Source organism: Ambystoma mexicanum, chromosome 2q (assembly GCF_040938575.1).
Source record: "Ambystoma mexicanum isolate Mex_15411 chromosome 2q, UKY_AmexF1_1, whole genome shotgun sequence".
Classification (NCBI taxonomy): Eukaryota; Metazoa; Chordata; class Amphibia; order Caudata; family Ambystomatidae; genus Ambystoma; species Ambystoma mexicanum.
The window spans coordinates 253122584-253147734 of record NC_090924.1 but is presented as its reverse complement, the minus strand read 5'-3'; the positions used below and the strand labels follow the sequence as shown (position 1 = coordinate 253147734).

At 47.3% G+C, this 25151-nt stretch overlaps 1 protein-coding gene across 2 annotated transcripts in view; it reads right to left on the bottom strand.

Moving 5' to 3' along the window:
- Window positions 1-25151, bottom strand: part of PRKAR1B (protein kinase cAMP-dependent type I regulatory subunit beta) — a 2827796-nt gene that overhangs the window by 1762956 nt on the left and 1039689 nt on the right. For both annotated transcript variants that reach the window (XM_069647235.1, XM_069647236.1), the window contains one exon: window positions 5607-5777. In XM_069647235.1, the coding sequence (XP_069503336.1) occupies window positions 5607-5777 (171 nt within the window). The remainder of the gene's footprint in view (window positions 1-5606; window positions 5778-25151) is intronic.

Sequence of the window (25151 nt, the reverse complement as noted above, 5' to 3'; positions counted from 1 at the left end):
TTTAATGTTCCTGGGCTAGGCCCGCACCGCCATCACGGTCCCATTGGAGGGGAGAGGGTTAGCCGCCATCTCGCGTGAGAGCTAAAGTGTGTCATCCTGCACTTGGGATTTTAACACAAGCCCCCAACGGGAGGCCGTAACTTTAACAGGTGGGGGGGGCCGACATTGTAAGTACAGTCGCACCGCGGGCCAATCAAGTTAATAGAAGTGAAACAGAATTCCAAGGACTCAAAGATGGAACGTACCTTGGAATTGGCATGGGCCGTGGGTGTAGCCCACTGCCATGGTTATAGATGTTCGCAAGCCCGGTTGGAGATGAAGGTTTCCTGTAGAGCCGGGCCGGGTGGTTGGTGAGTGTATGAGGCGGGGGTCCGTAGAGTGCGGTCCCGCCCCTGACTATCTCCTCTTGTTGCTCCACGGCGCGTTTGACCACGAGGACCACCTGGGCTTCGGGGAGGGATTTTCGGCCACCTCCGGGCCCGGCAAAGTGATCTCTCTGGGCGAGGATGGGTGCATGATTTTGTTAGCATCTTCCAGGTGGCTAATTCGCAGTAGCGTGCCATTATATGAGAACTGTAGGGCAGTTGGGAATAGCCATCTAAATCGCCCCTGGTGGTCCTGAAGAAAGGGAGTCAGGGGCCGGAGTGATTTTCTCTCCTGGAGAGTGAGAAGTGAGAGGTCTTGATAGATCTGGAGAGGTGAGCCCTGAAGCGAGAGTTTGTCTCGTGAACGGCGGATAGCTGTAATGGCCTCTTTTGTAGTGAAGAAATGGACCCTGCTGATGACATCTGAGGGGAGGTCCGAGTCCACTCCCCGACGTGGGCGCAGTCTGTGGGTGCGGTCCAGCAGAAGTTGGGATTTATCCAGATGTGGGAGCAGGGACTGGAGAAAGTCCCCTACATATACTGACAGGTTTTTGTCCAGGACGGAGGATGGAATCCCTCGGATCCAGAGATTATTGCGATGGGCCCTGTTTTTGAGATCTTCCTGCTTAAATTCTAGGATTTCGCATTTGTCTTGTAGGGATCTGATTGAGCATTGGACTTCCCCTAGTGTGGCTGTATGGTCTTGTGAGCGATTCTCGATCTCCCCCATCCTCTGCTCCACTTCAGTCACCCTTTGATCGGTATGTTCTAATTTAGTGGCGAGTTCTGTCATGCAAGATCTGAATTCAGACTTGATATCAGCCATGAAGGCCAATATGTCTCCTTTGGTAGCAAGGGCTTCTCCTTCTTCTTGGGGATTCTGTGGGGTGAGCTTAGATGGGTCGCGTTTCTTTCCTCTGTCCGTCGATGAGAACATAGTGGCGATATCCGAGTTCTTGCCGGCTTCTGATTGTTTGGCCATAGTGAAGGTACGGGGGGGGAAGGGAAGATTGGTGCTGAAGTTTCCTGTTGGGGTCTAGTCCAGAGGTCGTTAACCGAGGCCGGGGGGGTAGTTTTTTTGCAAATTGTTGGAGTGAAGGCTCCGAGAGTTGAGGTCAAATCCTGTCAGTGCCGGTGTTCGGGTAGGTTGGGGCCTCCCAATATCGGGTGGAGAAGAGAGGGTGATTATGGTTCTTCCAGTAAGAAGAGGGATTATGGTGTCATTCCTCGTTCTTTGGGCTGGGGGAGAGAAGCTGAATGAAGATGTGGGCTGGGGCACCCCAGGAGGTGAGTGGGGGGAGAGAGAAAGGAGTCCACGCCGCCTTGGGAGTGTGGCAGACCAGCTCAGCCTCTTTGGGGCAGGGGATGCAGGCTCAAGTTGCTTCAGGTATAGCTAGAGTTCTGCAGGTGTTGGAGGTCACTTTTGAGTAATGAGTCTGCCATGAAAAGGGCGCTGATGAATGCGCTTTCGCTGCCCACCGTGCCTACATGTGTTTACAGTAGTGTTGTTGCGGGTTCTACTCCCATCTCCGTTGGGGGCCCGGGTCTGGAGTTGCCCGACCCCGCTTCTCTCCCCTCTGCGGGCCTTGCCGGATTGCGCCCTGTCCGTGCTGTCAGGATGTTACCGCCTGTATAGTGTGTCTCAGAGGCTTCTTCGCTGGGGAGCATGGCCCCTCATGGGGTCCTCGTGCCACCATGGGGCCTGGTCAAAGTGCCCCCCAGGGGCCTGTCACGCTTAGGAGCCGGGTGTCACGCTCACCTGATTCCCACGGAGGCGCAGATCTGGCTTCGAGTGCTGATGCTTCTTCAACGGTGAAGCGCAGGACTCTGAAGATGGACAGGTAGGGCCCCTCTACTCTGGCTTCTCTGGCTCGCAGGAATATTCCCCTGTGCGTGAAAAGGGAGTATTACCTACTGACGGAATAATGCCAAGCCTTCCACTCCCTTCCAACCCTCCACGATACCCTTCCACGATTCCCCGTGAAGTCTTACCTTAGGGTCTGGAAGGATGAGTTCTCCATCCTGCTTCTGATGCAGGGGCACGTAGAAACCCAGTTACTTCACTGGATTGAGGTTTGATGGAAGTTCAAATAAACTTGACTATTCAGGTAAGGCGCTGTAAGAGTTCTGTTGCAAGTTCAAAAGTTCAAGCTTAATAATAATGTTCATTGTCTTATTGCAGCAAGTGCTAACGCTTATGTCTTTTTCCCCTTAGGGGCCGGGGTTCGGAATGCCGGAGATAAGGCGCCGACTCGAAGTGAAACATGCAGTTCCAATAACTGACAGGTAAGTTCTGGATGAGCGTTAGGGTAATGTTTTTGCATTCGCTCATTCAATGTCTTTGTCTTTTTTCCCCATAGGGGCCAGGGTCCGGAATGCCAGGAAGCGGCAGGACCCGAAATGAAATGGGAATGACCCAACAGGTAAGTCTTAGAAGGAAACTGAGCTTTTCCTATTCCCTTCCTTCTCTCACCTTGTGTTCTTGTCTTTCTCTCTCCAGGCTCTGGGAAGTGGCTGCGGATCCAGATGGTCGCTGCTGAAGATGGAGGTGCCAGGAAAGGTGAGTGAAATGCAGCGCTGAAGCGATCGAAGCGAAATGCTTTTAAAAATGATGTCTTCCCTTTCAGGATCGTCGGTGTGATGTCTCCGTGATACAGCTTTAGCAGGGTAGGTCTTCTTTCTCCCCAATTCTCTCTTATTTCCCCTTAGTGACCCAGGATGCTGACAGGCGTGGCTGAAGTCCAGATGCAGGAGCTGACACGGTGAGCGTCCAGCTGCGAGGAGCAGAACAACGCGAAGCGTGAGTTGCTGATCGGGCGTGGTTTAAATAGCTTTGGAAGAAGTTCCAGGTATGTATCCTTCCACCGGTCAGGTATGTATCCTTCCCCGACCACACCCAAGTGGAAATAGTCCCACAGGTAAAGTAGTTCCATTCAGGCCTCAAGAGGGCCTGGATGTAGCAGCATGGTCTGCAATGGGTAAGTGCACATTACAACACTTGAACACATGTCTAGCTTTATGAGCCTAACGCCTAAGGCACCAGGACAGGGGTCCAACATGAGCCTGGCGCCTAAGGCGCCAGGACTGTGTCCAAAGGGCCCCAGCTTGGGCCCGCTGGCACTTGCCTGGGGGGAACGATGCCTGCCTCTGGGGTTGCTGGGTCGGACCTGGCTCCTTGGAGGTAGGCATCATGACACCGGGGTCCACTCCCGGCGTCCCGCCGACGTGGGGTGGGGGGGATTTGCTGGTTGTATTGTTGCTCCGAGCGGAGGTGGTTCTAAAGATTCTGCGGCGGTCCCCCGCTCCCCACTCTGCCTCAGAGATTGCTGACGTGAGTTTTGTCCCCACTGTCCCCCTTCTGCAGCTCCCAGGGGCACGCCTGCAGGAAACCTCAGTTGAAGAGCACGGGAGCTAACGGGGCCCCTGCGCCACCACAGGGCTCAGCCAGAGCACCCAGCCCAATCCTCGGGGGGAGCCGTGAGCCTCAGACACTGTCACGCTGGGTGCCGGGGTCCACCTATGGTGTTCCGCGGGAGCGTAGGAGCCTGCCACCTGGCTCTCCGCTCTTGATGGGCTGCACTCACCAGGGTTAGCCGGGTGCCGGGGTCCGCTTATGATGTCCCGCAGGAGCGGGGGAACCTGCCACCTGGCTCTCCACTCTCGCTGGGCTTCAGTGACCAGGGTCCAGGCGGGCCGCCAAGCCTCGGGGTGGTCTCTGCCAGGGTTCCCAGCTTGGCGCGCCTACGTTCCTAATCGTAGTGTATGCCCGCCATTTTGGATTTTCGAGCACTGTCGGGCGCTGAGGAACCTCGACCGAATTTCGCCATAACGAAGCTATACTGGGTGCTCATCTCCGAGCCAGCCGTGCAGCAGCAGTTCCGATTGCCGTAAACTGAGTCAGCGACTCAAAAGTCTTATGGGAACTGAATATTTTCATCTCCAGCAGCAGGCTTCCCATAGATGGCTTCACAGGAGCAGCCACATCGATGGCGCTCCAAGCCACGCCACCCCTACCAAATTATTTTTAAAAATAAACATTTTTCTAAAACATTTGAGTACATACCTGCTTCTATAATAGAAATTAGAAGGGCACTCCTATATGTCTCTCGGGGACAGCATAAGTGTGAACAAACATAAGAATCAAAACAGAAAAAGTCCACCTTAGTTAATTTGTCAACTGGTGAGTATAGCCCCCTATGGAAGCACATGAAGCAAGAGATATCTAGCTGGCAAGTCCTGTTAACTGACGAGGGTAACTATATGTCTCCTAATAGATGATCTATCAAGACCCTTCAACATATAATGAAGGCACCACATTAAAAGGGAAGCCTAAAATGACTTCATACAGGTAATTCCTCTATTATTGTCGCCAATCAATTGTAGTAGCTAATAATAAGCACAATAGCGCATGACAATGTAAAAAGCAGTAATTAGTACTTTGTTGGTTATGTCCAGGGGAGAGATCACCTGAGCGGACTTCACTAAGAAGCTTAAGAGAAATACATAATTTTAGCATTAAAAACACAAAGAAAAGAAGGACAATAAGTATAAACTACATATTGCGTGACAATAACAAGCTCCTGGAGATTGTTGCACACTTGTTGGACACTTGTGAGAACCCTGAACATGAAACATGCTATGTAGAGCAAATAGGCGGATTATTATACATTACCCTAAAATACGCTATTTTTAAATAATCCCAAGGGGAGAATAGACATATATTTGGTTTAGGTCTGTGTGTTTAAATTTAATTTAAAAATTAAGTCACAAGGTGGGTGGATCACGCACTTTTTAGTGCCGGTGAAGTAAACTTTGAATGGTGTTGATATTTTGGTATTTTTGCATATTAAAGAGAATTCATTTAAACAAATGTATCCCCATTTTTCTAAGAGAGTGGGAAACACCCTGCTCTGGAGAACCAATAGTAATGCTTAAATCTTATTGTGTTGATACCACTGTCACCAATATCCTTGATCAGTGGTGCAGGGGTCCGGAATATGGAGATGTGAACAACACATTGCATGTATATATACTGTTTTCATGTTACCAAATGCAACAATTAGTCTCATGCTAACCCCAAAGCAATCCAACAGCCTAATTAAACTGAGAAAGGGGTGCAGCGATTTTAGTATTTCAATATATGAAAATAAGAAAATGTTTTCATATTTGACTGACATAGCAATAAAAGTAAAATGTAGACCACCGTGCACTAAAATACTAAACTGATGTATATAGTTTTACCTTTCGCACATAAGACACTGCATCTTCTTCAGTGTACACTTCAGCACTAACTCCTCCTCTTCTGTGACGTACTTTGACTGCTGGATTTGGAGGTGGAGGCGAAACTTCTTCATCGTGAGAATCTGTCTGGGAATTTGACTTCTGTTTAGCCAAAATCTGTTTGGATTCTTCCTGCAAAAGAAATATGATGAAGTATATAGGATGTGTACCTCTGAAAGACTTTTCTAAAATGCCAACATTTCTATTAATATACACTAACAAATACTCAAAAAACTACTAAATGTATAGAGGACTATTTTAAAGTTGTCCAAAACCACATACTAAATACCATACAAGTGTTAGGCAGAATCCAGTGCAGTTCCCTTAGGGAGCACTACACCAGATTAGGACTACAGGTGAGAGCAATAAATCCCCTTTGGTATCAGTCTGTACCACAAAGATTTAGTTGGTAGCTGTGGCTGAGCAGTCAGACTTATCTCAAGAGGGGGATGAGTAGTATTCAGTGTTTAAACAATAGGTAGTACAGTACTATCAAGCAAGCAAACACTGACCAAAGCTTTGTATTAAAAAGAGAATATATATTTATTGTATACACTTCTAAGTCAACACATAATCACAATAGGTACAGTAAGTTAAGATTCAGTCAAGGAAAAGTAAATACAACTCCCTATTCAATTGTAGACAAGTTTGCGGTAGAGTGAAAACAGAGCAAAACGGCACAGTGAAAACCAACGACAAAGGGCACTCTAGCAATTCAACAAAAGGGAGGGAAAGCACAAGTTAAACCGAAATATCTTCAGACACTCCCTAGCAACACTTCCCTGAAGTTTTGTGAACAAGTAATGCACAGTAACACTTTAGCCAAAAGATAAGTGAATGAAAACTGAGCAAAATGGCACTCCACAAGCTAAAACAGTAGCAAGGAGGAGGGGTTTAGAAGATTTAGGTGCATCAACACATTTCTCATTGAAAACCAATCTAGTGAGAGCAGATCTAACAAATTAGCCAGAGCCAATAGGCCTGAGCAAGAGTCAGTGGTACAGGACCAAGAGTTTAGGAGCAAAAATGTTCTTGTAGCTGCAGTCAAGTCTTTAGTAGAAAAATATTGAAGAGGTAGATGCAAGGCGAAAGACAATGTTAAGAGAGAAGGCGGCTGACCCCACAAGTAGTTAAAGGATTTAAAACACCTTTAGGGCTACCACGGAAAAAGGGTGGTCTGGCAGAACAATGTACCTTAAACGTGAAGAAGTGGCTCCTGCGGTGGCGGTTGTTCCTGGTAGTTCCTGCAGGTCGAGGGATCCAACAGAGGAAGAGAGGCTCTCGTCATGGAGGAAGGTTCGAGTCGCTGCACTACCCAGGGATGAAGCCAGCCGTGGTGCTACCAAACGAAGTTTAAAAGGTACGCTCCTTTTAATTGCGGTCTGGGTCAATAGCTGCCTGGCTATCCGGTCTCCAAGTGCTGGGCATTGTCGATTCGACCAAGGCAGGTCCGAGGAAGCGATAGGTGAACTGTTTGGCCCCACCTGTCACAGGTTTTGTGTTTTCTTACCTGTTTATGTTGCCTTGCGGGATCCTTCGCCGGGGTTTTCTTCTGTGCTGTTCGTGTCTTGTATAAGCCCGCTCGGCTGTCGTCGGATTCCAGGATTCGTTCAGCTTCTTCATCCGGGATCAAGGAAACTCTAGGAAGACCAGGAAGGAAGAGTGCACACGGGGGAGGTGTGTGTGGATCACAGAAAGAACAGGTACAAGGAAAGGGAAGGAGAAGGAGAGGGTCCGGGAATTAGATCAGCAACTCAGTTCCAGGAGCACCACGCAACGCACGTCTAGCCTCAGCTAACGATAGCGTTGAGACGCGTGGAGCCGCAGGGGCGTGGTTAATTTATGGAACGTGCTGCATGGACGTAAAGGTCGATAGACTGCGTTCTGCGAATACGGCCATGTTGGGTGTAACACAGCGAGTAACTCCCGACGTGCCAGGGACCAGGAGGACCAAAAGGGGCGTGATCGATGAATCATGACAGCATGCCCCCTTCTAAAACTCGTTCCACCGGGTTTGCCTGGATGTATTAGATGGAATTTTCTGAGCATTCTGGGGGAGTTTAGGTTTGGGACTGGTTACTAGGTACGTTCACTGGGTGGATAGCCCTTCCATTCCACCAGGTATTGAAGTTGTCCTCGTCTATATCTGGAGTCACATATCCGAGACACTTCCTATTCTATCTGGTCATTGGCAACCACAGGACTGGGCCTAAGATTAGTCCGGGTGGTTTGGATGTAAGGCTTCAATAGAGATTTGTGAAATCTGGATGGTTTTTCTTCCAGGAGTCTGGTAGTTTAAGTCGAAAGGCCACAGGGTTAATGACTTCTTTTATAGGAAAGGGCCCATAATATCGAGGAGCCAACTTATTCGGTCAGAGATGTCGGGCAGTAGCTTCGAGGATAGCCATACTTTATCCCCAATGGTGTAAGAAGGCCCTGGCCTTCTCCTCGAATCTGCATAGTGCTTAGTTTGGATCTGTGCTCTTTCTAGATGTTCCTTGGCTTCTCTCTGTACATTGATGAGTGTTTCAATCCAGGAATCGAGTGTTGGAACTGGTGTAGGATGCGGAAGGACTGAAGGTAGTACCACAGGGTGGAATCCATGGCTGCAAAAAAAAGGGCTGGTTTTAACGGCCGAATGGTCCGAGTTGTTGTAGACAAATTCTGCCACTGGTATCAGAAGCAATCAATCGTCCTGGACCTTAGTAGAAAAACAACAAAGGTATTGTTCAAGGGTTTGATTCACTCGTTCTGTGACTCCATTGGTTTGGGGAGGATATCCTGAGGAGAGGGCTCATTGGATTCCTAGTATCCTGCAGAGGTGTTTCCAAAATTGAGAGATATACTGTGGTCCTCTGTCCGATATAATCTTGGAAGGAAGTCCATGCAGTCGGAAGATGTGTTCCAGGAAGATTCCAGCAAGTTCTGACGAGGATGGTAACTTATACAAAGGTGTAAAATGGGCCATATGAGTGAACAAGTCAATGGTGACCATGATAGTGGTGTACCCTCTGGATGGCGGTAATTCTGCAATAAAATCTGTAGCGATGACTTCCCAAGGTCTTGTTGGTAGAGTAGGCTGTAATAAGAGTCCTGCTGGTTTCTGGTTGTCATGTTTGTTTTGATTACAGACAGAACAAGATTGCACGTACAGTTGAACATCAGCCTTCATTCTGGGCCACCAGAATTGTCTTTGTATTAGACGGAGGGTGTTGGAAATGCTGCGATGAGCAGAGTGAGGGGTATCATGGCAGAGGTTTATTATCTTTTGTTGTAGTTTCTGTGTGGGAATAAACAGGTTGTTATTTTTAAACAGGTATCCGTCTTGGGTTCTCAGATCCCATTGAGTCCTTTTCGAAGGATCCTTCCAGAGTTCCGAAGTCTGAGTTTGCATACGAATGTCTTCCAGGAGATTGTTTGCTTGAGCTACAAATATTGTATGGGGAAACATGTTGGGATATGCCCGATCTCCCGTGAGGTTCGTAGTCTGGACGTCGAGAGAGGGCGTCAGCTATTAGATTTTGTGTTCCGGGAACGTGGTGAATCTGGAACTGGTACTGGGCAAAGAAGAAGGCCCAGCGAGCTTCACGGTTGTTCCTACATTCCAAGGCCTGCAGTACTTGTAGGTTTCGATGGTCCGTGCGGACCTGGACAGGATGCTTCGCTCCGAGGAGTAGATGACGGCACTCGGTGAAGGCTTGGTGGATGGCCAGCAGTTCCTTTTCCAAGACTGAGTAATGGGTTTCACTGGGAGTTAACGTCCGGGAAAGGTAAGCGATGGGGTGTTCCATCCTGTCCCCGAATAGCTGTTTGAGGACGGCTCCAATAGCATAACTGGAGGCATCTGTCTCCACTATGAATGGTCGGTTGACATCAGGTTGAGCCAGGATGGGAGCTTGTGTAAACTCAGTCTTCAACCTTTGAAAGGCTTCCTCTTGAGTTGTGGTCCAAAGGAAGGGTACATCTTTCTTTAATAGGACAATGATTGGTTGGAATATCTTGGAAAAGGAAGCTATGAATTTCCTGTAGAAATTAGCTAAGCCCAGGAAAGACTGGATTTGTTTCACAGAGGTGGGGCTTGGCCAGGATAGTATAGCCTTAACCTTGGATTGATCTATTCCAATGCCTTCTGGACTAAGGACAAATCCTAGGTAGTGTACAGTAGAAACATGGAAGATGCATTTCTCGGGCTTTGCCAGGAGCTTGTTTTCGCATAGTCGTTGTAACACTGCCTTTACATGTTCTTCGTGCTTGGAAATGTCCTCCGAAAATATGAGGATATCGTCCAGATAGACAATCACAAAAAGGAATAGCATGTCTAAGAACACCCTATCCATGAAGCGTTGGAAGACCGCTGGGGCATTAGCAAGTCCAAAAGGCATGACCAAGTATTTATAATGACCAAAGGGGGTTGTAAAGGCCGTTTTCCACTCGTCTCCTGCCCTAATGCGAATCAGATGGTAGGCACCCCTGAGATCCAACTTGGTGAAAACAACTGCGCCCCTTACTGCCTCCAGAATGTCCGAGATCAAGGGTAACGGATATCGATCCTTAAGGGTGCATTGATTTAAACCTTGATAGTCCAGACACAGTCTGAGTTCCTTGGTGTATTTCTTGGGAACAAAAAACAGTGAGGCCCCTGCTGGGGATTTAGAGGGTCGTATGGTGCCATTGCAAGATTAGTATCCAGGTATTCTCGAAGGGCTTTCTTTTCAGGTTCGGATAAGATGAACATCCTCCCAAAGGGAATTACAGCGGAAGGATCCGTTTCTATAGCACAGTCTTCTGGTCTATGGGGAGGTAACGCCTGGACAATGGCAGTGGAGAAGACATCAGAGTGTTCCTGGTATATCTCCGGAACCTGGATAATGTTTGAGACAGAGATTGTACCTTGGTGATTCGTAGGAGGTCCTTCTGATGGTGTCGGAGTAAGGTCTGACAATAAACAGTGAGACATACAAAATTCTGAGCCCAGAAACAAGGAACCCACTGCCCAATTGATGTACGGATTGTGTTTTTGAAGCCAGGGCATTCCAAAAACCATTGGGTAGTGGGCCGACTTGATGATGTCAAATTCTATCCTTTCTCGATGGTGGTTTATGGCAAGTTCGACGTCCTTGGTCTGAAGGGTTATGGGTCCTGAAGAAAGGGGTCTTCTATCAATAGCTTCTACAGGTTGCATGATATTCTGGGATTTGCAAGGAATATGGTGTTTAAGAACCCATTCTTGGTCTATGAAAATTCCCATAGCTCCACAGTCCACCAGTGCCAGGATGGGATGCGTTTCCTTCTTGGATGGCGATAAGAAGGCCTGTAAAATCACCAAGGAATTTTGTCTAGGGGAGTTCAAGGATGGAATTGATGTGGAGCAGGCATCTCTCTCCTGAACCTGTGCTCCATTGAGGATCGGGAGCTGGCATTTCCCGAGCGCCGTGGGGGGGCTATTGGGCACTCTCTTACTAAATGTTTGTCTGATGCACAATACATACACAACCCGTTATGGATCCTACGTATTCTTTCTTGGGAGGATATGTGTCCACAAAATGCCCCTAGCTGCATAGGTTCAGGCTCATTACTTAAAGTGGAAATACCTTTGGGGTTCGAGGGTATCCCAATGGGGCTCTTCTGGAGTGGCAACTTGCTTTTCTTTCTCTCTGCCTTTCTCTCCTGAATGCGAAAGTCAATCTGCAGAGCAAGATCCATTAGGGCCTGATAAGAACTTGGGCGCGCCACTCTGGCTAGTTCATCCTTGATGTCTTCGTTTAGCCGTCTTCGAAATAGGGTAAAACAAGCTTCAGGGGACCAATCCGCCTCTTTAGCCAGCTGTTTGAAGCGTGTGACATACGTAAGCATATCCTGGGTTCCTTGTTGAAAGTAGAGTAGACGTTCCTGGGCACTGTAGACCAGCTCTGGGCGGTCAAACATGGTTTTAAGGGCCTGTATGAAGCCATCGTGATCATCCAGGAGAGAATGCCCAGAGTTAACCAGTGGGGTGGCCCAGGTCAAGGCATTGCCGGAAAGATGCGAAATAATAAAGCCCACCTTAGCCCTGGGCGTAGAAAAATAATAAGGCTTGAAAGTAAAGTGGACCAAACATCAAGGAATCCACGAAGACTCTTTGCGGAACCATCATATTTATCAACAACGCCACCCAGTTTTACACTCTCTTTCGTAGCGGATTCACGGGACAACACCAATTGCTTTAAGGCGGCGTTCTCTGCCTTTAAATTTTGCACTTCGGTCATCAGCTCTTGCATGCCACGCATTAGGTCCTGGGTGGCCGCTTCCATGTCTGTGTCGAATTCAGTCAGGTGGTGTCTCAATCTGTCACAGGTTTTGTGTTTTCTCACCTGTTTATGTTGCCTTGCGGGATCCTTCGCCGGGGTTTTCTTCCGTGCTGTTCGGGTCTTGTATAAGCCCGCTTGGCCGTCGTCGGATTCCAGGATTCGTTCAGCTTCTTCGTCCGGGATCAAGGAAACTCTAGGAAGACCAGGAAGGAAGAGTGCACACGGGGGAGGTGTGCGTGGATCACGGAAAGAACAGGTACAAGGAAAGGGAAGGAGAAGGAGAGGGTCCGGGAATTAGATCAGCAACTCAGTTCCAGGAGCACAACGCGACGCACGTCTAGCCTCTGCTAATGATAGCATTGAGACTTGCGGAGCCGCAGGGGCGTGGTTAATTTATGGAATGTGCTGCATGGACATAAAGGTCGATAGACCGCGTTCTGCAAATACAGCCATGTTGGGTGTACTACAGCGAGTAACCCCCGACGTGCCAGGGACCAGGAGGACCAAAAGGGGTGTGATCGATGGATCATGACACCACCAGCTCAAACGAAGGAGTCTCTTTCGCTGAAGATCTCCTCTCGTCTTGTGGAAGAAAAGTGGTGAGCCGATCCGGCAGGGCTTCACCGGTGGTGTAGATGCTGAAGATGTCTGTGGCTTCTCTCCCCTTCGGTTCCGTTGTTCCAGTGGCAACGTCTTGCTCTTCCAGTCCTCAGGACCCTGCTTTTATGCAGAAAGAGACCCATTCATACAGCCTAGCTGTCACTCACACAGTGGAGGGGTCTTCTTGGCCGGAAACCCTGCAGCCTATTAGGTTAGAGTGCAACCTTAGTTGCTGTGGCAACTCTGTCCAGGGGTTCTACTCCCCCTCCCAAACAACAGACCCACCCCAGACTCAGAGGCGCCGAAAGGAGGGCTTCTTGGCAAAAGCCCGCCAAAAGAGCGAACATAGGATCCCCGACCTGGGTTAGGAATATGGAGTAAGACTCGAGAAAGAAGTTATATCAATGTTCTGTCAAATAAAACCTACCAGAGTAAAGTTAATAATAAAATAAACCAGCGGTATGTTAGAGGCTGTCAGTAAAAGTATTAGCCTCGAACAATGGGAAAATCCCATAGAAAAATATTTGCGGTCGAATATAAAAGGTAGTAACCAATGCCACCAGCCAGAAACATTGTAGAGGGGGACTTTAGGGTACCCTCTCGAAAATGAACATAGGGTAAAAACTATTAACCCCTTCCAGTACTTCCATTTTAAGATGGGATGTACTGGTTTAGTTCATAGAGATTGACTAGTAAAGTCAACGGGGACTTTACATGCCCTGGGAGACAGTAGTCAGCCCCACGGTATGGAGTCTATGTTTGGGGGTCGCTACGACACCCCTGTGTCACTGCAAGGAGGGTGCTGTGTAACACATGTGCATAAAGATGGTTCCTATGGGTGAAAGAAAAGATCCCATAGGCATTAAACACAAAAATAGCCTAGAACACACATAGGAAAGGTGCCTAAGAGTGGGAAAAAAGAGTCTCACTCTTAGCAGGTAAAAAGAAATAAACCCTTCAAATCTAGCAAAGCTGCTGGAGGACTCTATAGGTAAGGGAAATCAGCCATAAAATGAGAATTCTCCCTAACAACAAGTACCTACAAACACTGACAAACATCTAGAAATACAGTAAGTTCTGAAGAGTGTAGAAGCATTTGGCTAGCAAATTATTTCATGTTTCAGCACAAGACTGAGTCATTTCCCCTCTAGAAACCTGTATCAACCAATTTAGCAGAGATCAAATTCATTATCATTTGGTGTTTTGCTGGAAGGTGTGTAGAACACTAAATAGTTTGAACTTCAGGCTTTTCCTGTTCTTTTTTCAAAATGTTTTTATAATTTTTTAACATCTATTCAACAAACAACTGGTGTCCTGATCCCTCAAACTCCCCCGCCCCCAATGCCGATCCAGGTGCCCAATGGTCTTAGTCTTTTTCTGATTCCCAATATGCAGAACTTTATGTGGACAGTACCTTTCTCTGAAATTCTCATGGAGGAAGTCCATCACCTCTACCCAGTCTGTCCTGAATTTGGCTTGAAAGCCCTGCAGTGAGTACGTCATCCATTCCATCGCTATGAATTGCAATATTTTAGCCACCCAGTCTAGTTCATCTGGGTGGTCCTTGGCCTTCCATTTCTGGGCAATTACTAGAACAGCGGCCAATGCCAGGGTGGAGTATGCCTTCTTAGTAGTCTTTGCCCATAGTTTGTTGGCTTGGCCCATCTGGCATAACATTCCCTCTCTTGGGCCCCTCGCCAACCCGGTTCCGAACATTGAGTGCAGATGCTGGTTAACTTGTTTCCAGTACCCCGCCAATTTTGGGCACCCCCACCAGATATGTCGTCAGTCCCCTACCCCTCCACCCCCCGCTAGCACTGCTCTGATATATTAGGGTACGTTTGTTTCAATCGGGTGGGGGTGTAGTGCCACTGTGTTATGATCTTATACCAGAACTCTCTGATCTGTATTGCTTGTGTCAATTTCAGTACATCCCGCCAGAGCCCCTCCCAATCTTCCTGTGTAATGGGTTCCCCTAGTGTTTATTCCCACACCCGCATGCATTTTGAAGAGGTAACTCGTTCCGCGTCCTGCCCAAATTTATATATATACTAGAGATTAGGCATTTCTCCCGTGGATCTGTGGTGAGGAATTTCTATTTTACACTGGGGGAACGACTTTATATCTTGCTTCAAAAACATATCCCCCAATTTCGTGCATCCCACCTCTTTCCATTTCTTGAATGCCCCTGTACCGACCCCGGGTGTGAATTGGGGGTTACGAAACATGAGAGTATAAGGGGAGGGGAATGTCGTGAATTGCTTGCTTTGGGCCAATAAGTCCCATGTGCTTTCGACCAATTTGGTGAGATCTGATCTATGCATGTTTTGTCCGCGGTTGTTTTTATGGAGCCAGAGTACCTCCCCCAGTGGGCCTCCGACCACAGCCTGGTCTTTCTGGCACCATATCCTCCCTGAGTCAGGGGCCAACCAGTCTTTGATGATTCAAATTTGGGCAGCCCTGTAGTACATGCGTAGGTCTGGAAGGTAAGTCCCCCTTTTTTGGTCGGCATCTGAAGTACTTTTCCCATGACCCGAGGAGGTTTATGATTCCAAATATATGTATTTAACAATTTATACACTGCTTGGAAGAAAGAATCTGGCACATTAATGGGGAGTGGCTGAAAGTAGTGTAACATTTGGCGGAGTACCATCATTTTTATTGCATTAATCCTGCCTAACCAGGACGTTGTCAGGAAGCCCCGTTTAGAGAGTTGCTGCTTCAGTTGCACTAACAGCGGCAGACAGTTAGCCCCATACAGACCCTGCAGAGTTGTCGTTATTCTTACACTTAGTAGTTTAATGCTGTTGTGGACCCAGCTAAACTGTGTTAGCGGTTGCATCTTCCGTATTTTGTCTCCCGTCAACGTTAAATTCAGTATTTCTGATTTAACCAGATTCACTTTCAAAACTGCTACTTTCCCAAATCGGTGGATCTCCCCTATACCGCCTGTAGGGATCACTCTGAATCTGAGAGGGTCATTAGCATATTGTCCACGTACGCCATTACTGTGTGTTCCCCCTCCCGAATTTAATGGCCTTTATGGCCTGGTTTGAGTGAATTGCAGCCGTGAAGGGCTCCAGGTATATGGCAAACAATAGTGGGGAAAGGGGGCATCCTTGTCTTGAGCCCCTTGTTAGCTTAATTGGACTCGATAGCTCCCCATTCACAGATAGATGTGCTGTTGGGTTACTATAAATGGCACGTACCATAGTCAGGTATTTTGGCCCAACCCCCATCTTCCCCAGTGTGTTAAAGAGAAACGCCCACTCCACCCTATCAAAAGCCTCTTTGGCCTCTAATGAGAGGAGAACCGCAGGCTCTCCCTTCTTTTGGGTCTTTTCAAGGATGTGGCAGACCCACCTGATCTTGTCCTGCATCTGTCAGTGCATGATAAATCCCGACTTGTCAGGATGGATCAGTTGTAGTAGTAGGGGTTCTTACCTGGTGGCTAAAATTCTACCATAGAGCTTTGCATCGAGATTTATCAATGCAATGGGTCTGTACGAGCCGCATTGCGCCGGGTCTTTGTCCGGTTAGGGGAATAGGAGTATTTTGGCCTTCTCCATCGAGGGGGTGATGACTCCCTTTTGTGCAAATGAATGAAAGAGGGCTGTCAGTTTTGGGGCCAGGATATGCTGATATGCTTTGTAAAACCCAGCTGAAAACTCATCTGGGCCCAGGGGGCTTTTTTCACAGGAAGGCGTTTGATTGCTGGTAATACTTCCTCCTGTGAGATATATGCTTCTAATGCTTTGCATTCTGATTGGGATATCTTCAGAAGGGTGAGTAGGCTAAGGTAATCTTTCTGGAGAGTATCCTCTGGATTGTCTGATCTATAAAGATCTGCATGGAAGGCGGCGAACTGGCCCGTAATGTCAGAAGTAGGGTGGGCTATCTCCCGCTGAGGGGCCATGATCTCTTTAATGGTTTGTGCCACCACCTTCTGCTTGAGTTGTCTTGCTAATAGTTTGTCTGCCTTATTGGCCTGTATGAAGTATCTGTGTTTAAGCACCAGTAATCAATATCCAAAAAGAAGGAACGGGTAGCTTCCGTCCCTGGATGAGCTCACTCATAAAATCCTATCCAGGGTTTCAAAATAATATTCCAATCAATTAATCACTGTCATGCAGCTCGAACACAATTACGTATTTCTGTATAGCTTTTCCCAAATCTCATTATTTATTCCTGTGTCATCAGTGTTATACAGTTTTAGCCAATGCATTTCGGACCTCCGTCCATCGTCAGGGCTATTAACACTGTTATCCATCAACCATAAATTATCCCATCAACATGTTGTAATACATAAATACAATTTAAACCAGTTGCCCATCATAAAGTGCACCCTGAAACACGAGCAGAATTTGAAGTATGAAATATAGATTGTATACATTTTTAACATACCAGGTGATAGTTGCAGTCCAGGTGAAATTCAAGAAACAAAAAAACAAACAAAAAAAGCAAAAGAAAATTAATTGTAGTACATTATTCAGCTGTCTGCTTAACGTATGTCTTAAAAAATTCGACTCGCTACCTGTGTGTCTTTTATCACCCAGAGCGCTGATCCACTCTGCTTAGTTTCTCAGAGCAGCCTGCATTCACTGTAAAATTAAATGTACATGTTGAGTCCCCCTATAGTTCTGCTCTAATCTCTCTATTCATCCTTCCCGTGCGTTCGCTTACCTTACGTCCTCCGTTCTGCAGTGATGAGCTGGCCACCCAAAAAGAGTTGCCGCCATCATTGCAAGCGTATATAAACACACTCTTCCCGTTAGCGCATGAGCGCGACTCACTGACTCTTTCTTTCATGTGCTTATTTGCATTCTCCGTAAATCACAACTTAAGGGTATGTAACTCTTAAGTGTACATAACCACTTATTGGTCGCTAACTATACTGACGGGAGAAATTTTTAAACCGAACAGATGATTTGTTATACTTACGTGGCTACTGTACACTACACTCTCAGGTACTGCGCATGCGCGCGAGACCCAAAGGCAGTGTTTCACTGTCCAAATTGCAAACGGATTTCTCATGGGTGCTTAGAGTACTGATCTACATATACCTACATCATTTCTACATGTAAAAGAGTGCGTTATAGGGTTTGTATGATTGCATGTGATCACAGGTGTACATCTATGTTCTCCTGCTCAATGTTGTATGTTATTAACAATGTCTCCAATGTATCATTTTCATTACAACTACACCTATCATACCCACGGTGCATACATTGTTTGCATACATGTGATTTAATGACACTACCTCCCTCATAAAATCCAATCTGCCTGATTATATACATTCCCAAACTAATGGGGTTAACCATCTGACCTGTATGCATTCAAATGACCACAGTTCTCTCTCACTGCAATGAATTCTGCTCTGCGTATTATATATTCCCAGACTTATCAAACTAACCCCTGAACCGAATCCACCGATTGGCAGTGACTCACTGCCTTATGTCCCACAGGGGGTTAATTCCCTGTGGGACATGTCGTGGATTCAATGTTAGTGGTATATCAACAATCATGAATGTCATATTATATAACTTTCATACTTTCATACATAAAGTATTACAACCATTAGGGCAACATATTGAAAGCAGAACTATGGGGGGTCTCAACGTGTACATTTAATTTTACAGTGAATGCAGGCTGCTCTGAGAAACTAAGCAGAGTGGATCAGCGCTCTGGGTGATAAAAGACACACAGGTAGCGAGTCGAATTTTTTTAAGACATATGTTAAGCAGACAGCTGAATAATGTACTACAATGAATTTTCTTCTGCTTTTTTTGTTTGTTTTTCTGTTTCTTGAATTTCACCTGGACTGCAACTATCACCTGGTATGTGAAATGTATACAATCTATATTTCATACTTCAAATTCTGCTCGTGTTTCGGGGTGCACTTTATGATGGGCAACTGGTTTAAATTGTATTTATGTATTACAACATGTTGATGGGATAATTTTTGGTTGATGGATAACAGTGTTAATAGCCGTGACGATGGACGGAGGTCCGAAATGCATTGGCTAAAACTGTATAACACTGATGAGTCAGAAATAAATAATGAAATTTGAGAAAAGCTATACAGAAATAAGTAATTGTGTTCGAGCTGCATGACAGTGATTAATTGATTGGAATATTATTTTGAAACCCTCGGATAGGATTTTATGAGTGAGCTCATCCAGGGACAGAAGCTACCCGTTACTTCTTTTTGGATATTGCTATTACCTTGTGCCGAGGTTACAGGGTGAGCTCCCACAACAAGTGTGAACAACAAGAAAAAACTGTGAACTATTTAAAGAATAAGTGGTGCCCACCCTACTCCTTGTTTTTGTAAGCACCAGTAATCCCCATTCTGCCTTTTTCATTTGGAGGAAGTTTAGTTGCCCTCTAATGTGTTGGTGCTCTTTCTGCTGCTTCCTATATGACGTGTGTTTCATTCTCTCTAGGACATCTTGGAGGTCCCCCTCTTACTGGGTTTCGAGGGCACGTTGTTGCTTTTACCAGCGTGCCCGCAAGGCAATAAACTCTCCCCGTAAGGCTGCTTTGAAAGCATCCCACAACATTGGTTCCGAGACTCCCCCGTGTAGTTCAAAGTATTCTCTAATTTTAGATTTCACCTCCCCCAGAGAGCAGAGTCCGTCAGAGCTACTCTCGGGTAAGACCTGCTCCAAAGGTTCATCCGAGGTATGCGCCAGTTGATGGTCGCCACGATTGGAGAATGGTCAGATAGTGTAATCAGGAGGGTATCAATTTGTTGAATTCTGCCTAGTAGTGTGGATGATGCCCAGACATAAACACTATGGGAGAATGTGTGATGCATGTGGGAGTAAAAGGTGTATCCTGTGTCAGTGCCCTTTAGTGCCCCCCACACATCGTGTAGGGCCAGATGTTCCATTTTCCGTTGTAGGGCTACAGTCGGCGGGGGTTGTGGGCGGTGCGTGCTCGCGCTTCTGTATCTGTTGGGATCCCACGCTAAGTTAAAATCCCCCATTAGGATTATCTTCCCTTGGGCAAACCCCTCCAGATCCGTGGGTATGGATCTCAGGAAACTGTCTTGTCCTGCATTGGGAGCACATACCATGGCAAGTGTGATGACGGACAAGTCTAATTGCAATATAACAAAAATAAAGCGTCCCTCCTTATCGGCTTTTGTAGCCACTATCTGAGCTGCCATCCCTTGTTTCTTTGCAATCAATACCCCTTCTACTTTGCCTTTAGCATTAGCCAGAGCCATCATCTGGAACCGCCCCAGTTTTAGGCGGTGCACGCCTGCCTTTTTAATATGCGTTTCTTGTAGGGCTATGATGTCCGGTGAGCAGTGCGCTAGCAGTTGTTTCCAATTTTTTCCATTTTACCAGGGTATTCAAACCCTGTGCGTTTAACGAGAGCAACTTAATAATGCAAGCGGGTAGTGTCATCTGTGTCAAATTCAGGGCCCCCGGATCGGGGCAAATCGAGGGCTCTTCCCCAACGCGAGCCCTCTCCACCATCCCCAACTTACCCCAACCCCTTCCCTTTCGGCTCACACCCCACCCCCTTCCATTGGCTCTGTTGCAGGTCTCATTACCTAGGTGTCTCTGACATTGTAACTGCGGGGGATGGACCTGCCTTTTTCCCCAGGGCCAAGCTGCAGGGCCAGCCAATGCCCCCATTGAGATTCCGGATGTGCGGTTCTTCACGCTTTCCGTCCCCCCTTGGATGGCCTACGTTATAGTTGAGCTAACCAGCGAGTGCGTCCTGGAGTCAAGCCCCAAACCCCTTTATCTGTGTTCTTTAGTCCCCGGGTCGTTTTTCTGGTTGGACTTGGACCGTGGACCCCGCGGCAGGGTTCTTCCTCGAGCTGAGTGAACTTGAGACCATTCACAGGGTTTCGGGTGTCGGGAGCCCTGCATCGATCTCCTTGTCTCGGAGGTGTCCTCTTCTTCCTCAAGGTGGAGGATGTGTAGACCCTCCTGAAACGTGGTGACCCTATGCTGTCTGCCCTCCCATTGGAACAGCAGCCCAAAGGGGAATGTCCATCTGTATTTGATCTGTTTATCCTGCAAGAATCGCAGGATCGGCCCCATTTCTTTTATTTTGAGGAAAGTGGAGTGGGCCAGGTCCCGGAAGAGGTGGATTTCCACCCCACTGTAAGTTATGGGTTCCGCTGAACAGGCTGCACAGAGGATCGCATCTTTCTGCGGGTATCTAGCTAGCACAGCCACCACGTCCCTGGTCTGGAGCAGGCTCCTGTCTTCTCGGGCCCATTCTATGAACCCTGTCTATCAAGGCTTCGCCATCGCACTGCTTGCCCACCAAATCCATGGAAATTCGGGTAACTCAATCTTTCAAGTCTGCATCCACCACCATTTCGTGGAGGTTCTGAATGCAAATATTAGACCTGCGGAACCTATTCTCCAGGTCCTCGCACTGAAGCTCAATGTTTTGTGTAGCCTTTGCTAAGTCCTCCAGGGTGATATCCATTGCTCCAGTGACCTCTACCACCTCCTGCAATGCCCTTTCGGTAGCGTCTGTTTGGTCCCCCGGATCTGAAATGTCTCTCTTCATTTCCCCGACTGATTGCTTTATTTCCCGCATGAAGGCCGCAAATTGTGTTTGAAAGGCTTGGGTCATCTTGGTCTGGAATTCCTGGAAGCAGGCCTCCATGTCTTCTTTTGATGAAGCCATTTTGGGGGTCGTAGGCTTGGGGTCCCTCACCTGTGTGATCGCAGACCTGGTGTTTTGCTTGGAGGGTCCCCAGTTTCGGAGTCTCTGGCCCAGCAACGTTGGATGGAGCCGTCCCGGGAGGGGAGTCAATGCTTCTTTCTTCCTGACACGGCTTTTCCTTGGTGTCCGGACAATAGTTGTGTTCCCGGGCTAGCCGTTCTCTTATTGATGTCCTCGGTATGTCCCTCTCTCTCCTACGGATGCCTACGGACGATCCCAGCCGACTGTGAGGCTCAAGACCATGTGGCCCACTCCCGCCCGCCTCTTTTCCACCTGGACAGCCCTTAGACCAATGCTCCGGGCGACCGCCCCCTGGGGCCTGTCCTCCTCCTTGGGGATAGACGCTGCTCGGGCCGCCCCTCGCTCCTACCCCCCCAAGGTTTGAGGCCGCACTTTCCCTCTCTGCCGCCAAAATTCGGGGCCTCTCCTTGCCCCACCAGCACTTCCAAGTCCCTGCTCCCAGGCACCTGGGTATCCCAAAATTCCATTGTTAGGGAGAATTCTCATTCTACGGCTAATTTCCCTTACCTATATAGTCCCCCAGCAGCTTTGCTGGATTTGAAGGGTTTGTTTCTTTTTCTTGCTAAGAGTGAGACTCTTTTTCCCACTGTTAGGCATTTTTGCTATGTGTGTTCTAGACTATTTTTTTGTGTTTAATGTCTAGGGGATTTTCTCAACCCCCGAGGAACCATCTTTATTCACATGTGTTACACAGCACCCTCCGTGCAGTAACACAGGGGTGTCGTAGCGACCCCCAAACATAAGACTCCATACCCTGGGACTGACTACTGTCGCCCAGGGCATGTAAAGTCCCAATTGACTTTACTAGTCAATTTTTATGAACTAAACCAGTACAGCCCATCTTACTATGGAGGTACTGGAAAGGGTTAATAGTTTTTCCCTTATGTTCATTTTCAAGAGGGTACCGTACAGACCCTCTCTCAAAGGTTTTTGCCTGGTGGCAGTGGTTACTACCATAAATATTCGACCGCAAATATTTTTCAATGGGATTTTCCCATTGTTCGAGGCTACCACATTTTCTGACAGCCTCTAACATACCGCCGGTGCATTTTAATATTAACTTTACTCCGGTAGGTTTTATTTGCCAGAACTTTAATATAACTTCTTTTTCGTGTCTTTCTCTAAACTCCTAACCCAGGTCGGGATCCTTTGTCCGTTTGGCGGGCTTCTGGCCGTGATTAAAAGGAGCATACCTTTTAAACTTCGTTTGGCAGCACCGCGGCTGGTATAATGCCTGGGTAGTGCATTGACTCGAACCTTCCTCCACGACGAGAGCCTCTCTTCCTCTGTTGGACCCCTCAAACTGCAGGAACTACCAGGAACAACCGCCCCCGCAGGAGCCACTTCTTCACGTTTAAGGTACATTGTTCCGCCAGGCCTCCCTTTTCCCGTGGTAGCCCTAAAGGTGTTTTAAATCCTTTAACTAGTGGTTGGGTTGGCCGCCCTCTCGCCTAACATTGTCTTTCGTCTCGCATCTACCTCTTCAATATTTTTCTACTAAAGACTTGACTGCAGCTACAAGAACATTTTTTGCTCCTAAGCTCTTGGTCCTGTACCACTGACTCTGGCTCAGGCCTATTGACTCTGGCTGATTTGTTAGATCTGCTCTCACTAGATTGGTTTTCAATGAGAAATGTGTTGATGCACCTAAATCTTCTAAACCGCTCTTCCTTCCTACTGTTTTAACTTGTGGAGTGCCATTTTGCTCAGTTTTCATTCACTTATGTTTCTGCTAAAGTGTCACTGTGCATTACTTGTTCACAACACTTCAGGGAAGTGTTGATAGGGGGTGTCTGAAGATATTTCGGTTTAACTTGTGCTTTCCCTCCCCTTCTGTAAATTGTTAGAATGCCATTTGTAGTTGGTTTTCACTGTGCTGTTTTGCTCAGTTTTCACTCTACCGCAAACTTGTCTACAATTGAATAGGGAGTTGGATATACTTTTCCTTGACTAAACTGAACTTACTTTATCAACTGTGATTTATGTGTTGAACTAAATGTATATAGAATAAATATATTCTCTTTTTGATACAAAGCTTTGGTCAGTGTGTCCTTGCTCCATAGTACTGTGATACGTATTGTGTAAACCCTCAATACTGCTCATCTCCCTCTTGAGATAAGTGTTAGGCTGAAACCTGTGCAGTTCCCTCTGGGACCACTGCAAAAAATTTAGGACTACAGGTGTTTGGCAGTAAACCCACTTGGTAGCAGTCTGTAGCACACAGATTCACTTGGTAGCTGTGGCTGAGCAGTCAGACTTCCCTCAAGAAGAGTTAGGCAGTATACAGAGTATTCACAATAGGTCAAAAGAACACAATAGAACAAGTAAACACTGACCAGGGCTTGGTGTAAAGGAGATATAATTATTTATTTAAAATCACATCTAGAAAAACACACAGGCACTAATAGTAAGCAATCCAAAAACACAGTCACTAAAAGATATACACTCCCTTAAAAGAATATTAGACAAGTCTTAAGTAAAGCCCCACTTATTTTCAGACAGCGGTGAGCGAATAACGTAGATGGCACTCTAATAATTTGTTTTAAGAAGGGAGAGAAAAGCAGAGAATAAATTGAAAAAGATCCCAACACTTTTTCACAAACACAACAAGAGAGGAAGGCAAAGTAACACCGTGAGTTTAGAGTCAGTAGGCCGGATCCGCTTTAAGAGGATCAAAACGAAATGTGCCCAAGGGCACACGGTTGCAGTGCACAAAAGTCTTGAAAAGGTTCAAAAAGAGTTGGACCAAAGAAAGAGACCAGTTAGAGGGTCAAGGCGGCCAGCCCAGTCCAGAAGGTTAAGGGATTATTATTACCTTGTAGCAATCTTTAGAAAGGGAGGCCTGGCAGACACGGTACCTTAAAGTGGTGAGAATACTCCAGCGGGGGCAGTTGTTCCTGGCAGCGGATGCAAGTCGGTGCTTCGTCCGGGGGAAGAGACGATCTCGTCGAGGAGGAAGACAGGAGTCTGTTGCACTGCCAGGGAAGAAACCAGCCGCAGAGTTTCTCAGGTAAAAGGAGCGGTCCGTTGATTCGTGGTCCAGTGGTAAGTGACTATCCGGTTGCCGGGGTGCTTGGCACGGGCAATTCGACCACAAGCCGGTCTGAGGTGTGAAGAGAAGAAGGTAAACTGGTTGTGCCCACCAGTCAGGGGAAGAAGCCTCTCCAGCCGGGAGATCTTCTCTGTCGTCGGGAAGTGGTGAGTCGGTTCCGCAGGGCTCCACCGGTGGTGTCGTCGTGGTAGGTCGGCTCAGCTTCTCCCTCGTCGGATTCTCAGGTCCTGTGGCAACTTCTGAAGTTCCAGTCCCCAAAGCCCTGCTTTTATGCAGCATACCCCCATTCACTCAGCCTAGCTGTCAATCAAACATGCTAAGTGGTGAGCCAGCCGGCTCACCACTTGGGCCAATCACACAAAAGTGGGACTTGAGTTACCAAGGTAACTCAGTCCAGGGTGCCTAAACCCCCTCCCACACCCCCTTTGGTACCCAGACAGAGTGGCACCACTTTTGGAGGCTTCTGTGGAGAAGCCCGCCAAAAAGTGGAACAAAGGGCTCGACTTGGGTTGGAGTCACAGAAGAGAACACAAACGCCATTTTAGAATCGAGTCCTGGCAAAAAATACCAACCGGCGAATTAATATTAATTAAATAAACCGGCAGTATGTTTGTGGCTATGAGAATTAAATAATTAAAGTTGGTAGCCGCGAACAATGGGAAAATCCCATAGGGATATATTCGCGGTCGAATATAAAAAGTAGTATCCACTGCCACCAGCCAAAACTCGATCAGGGGGGACGGAGACATGCCCCCTCGACTAACAGACCCCGGGGCAATCGAATTGCCCCAACCAGTACGTCCACAATATGATGGTTTGCACTGGTTTCTGTTAATAATT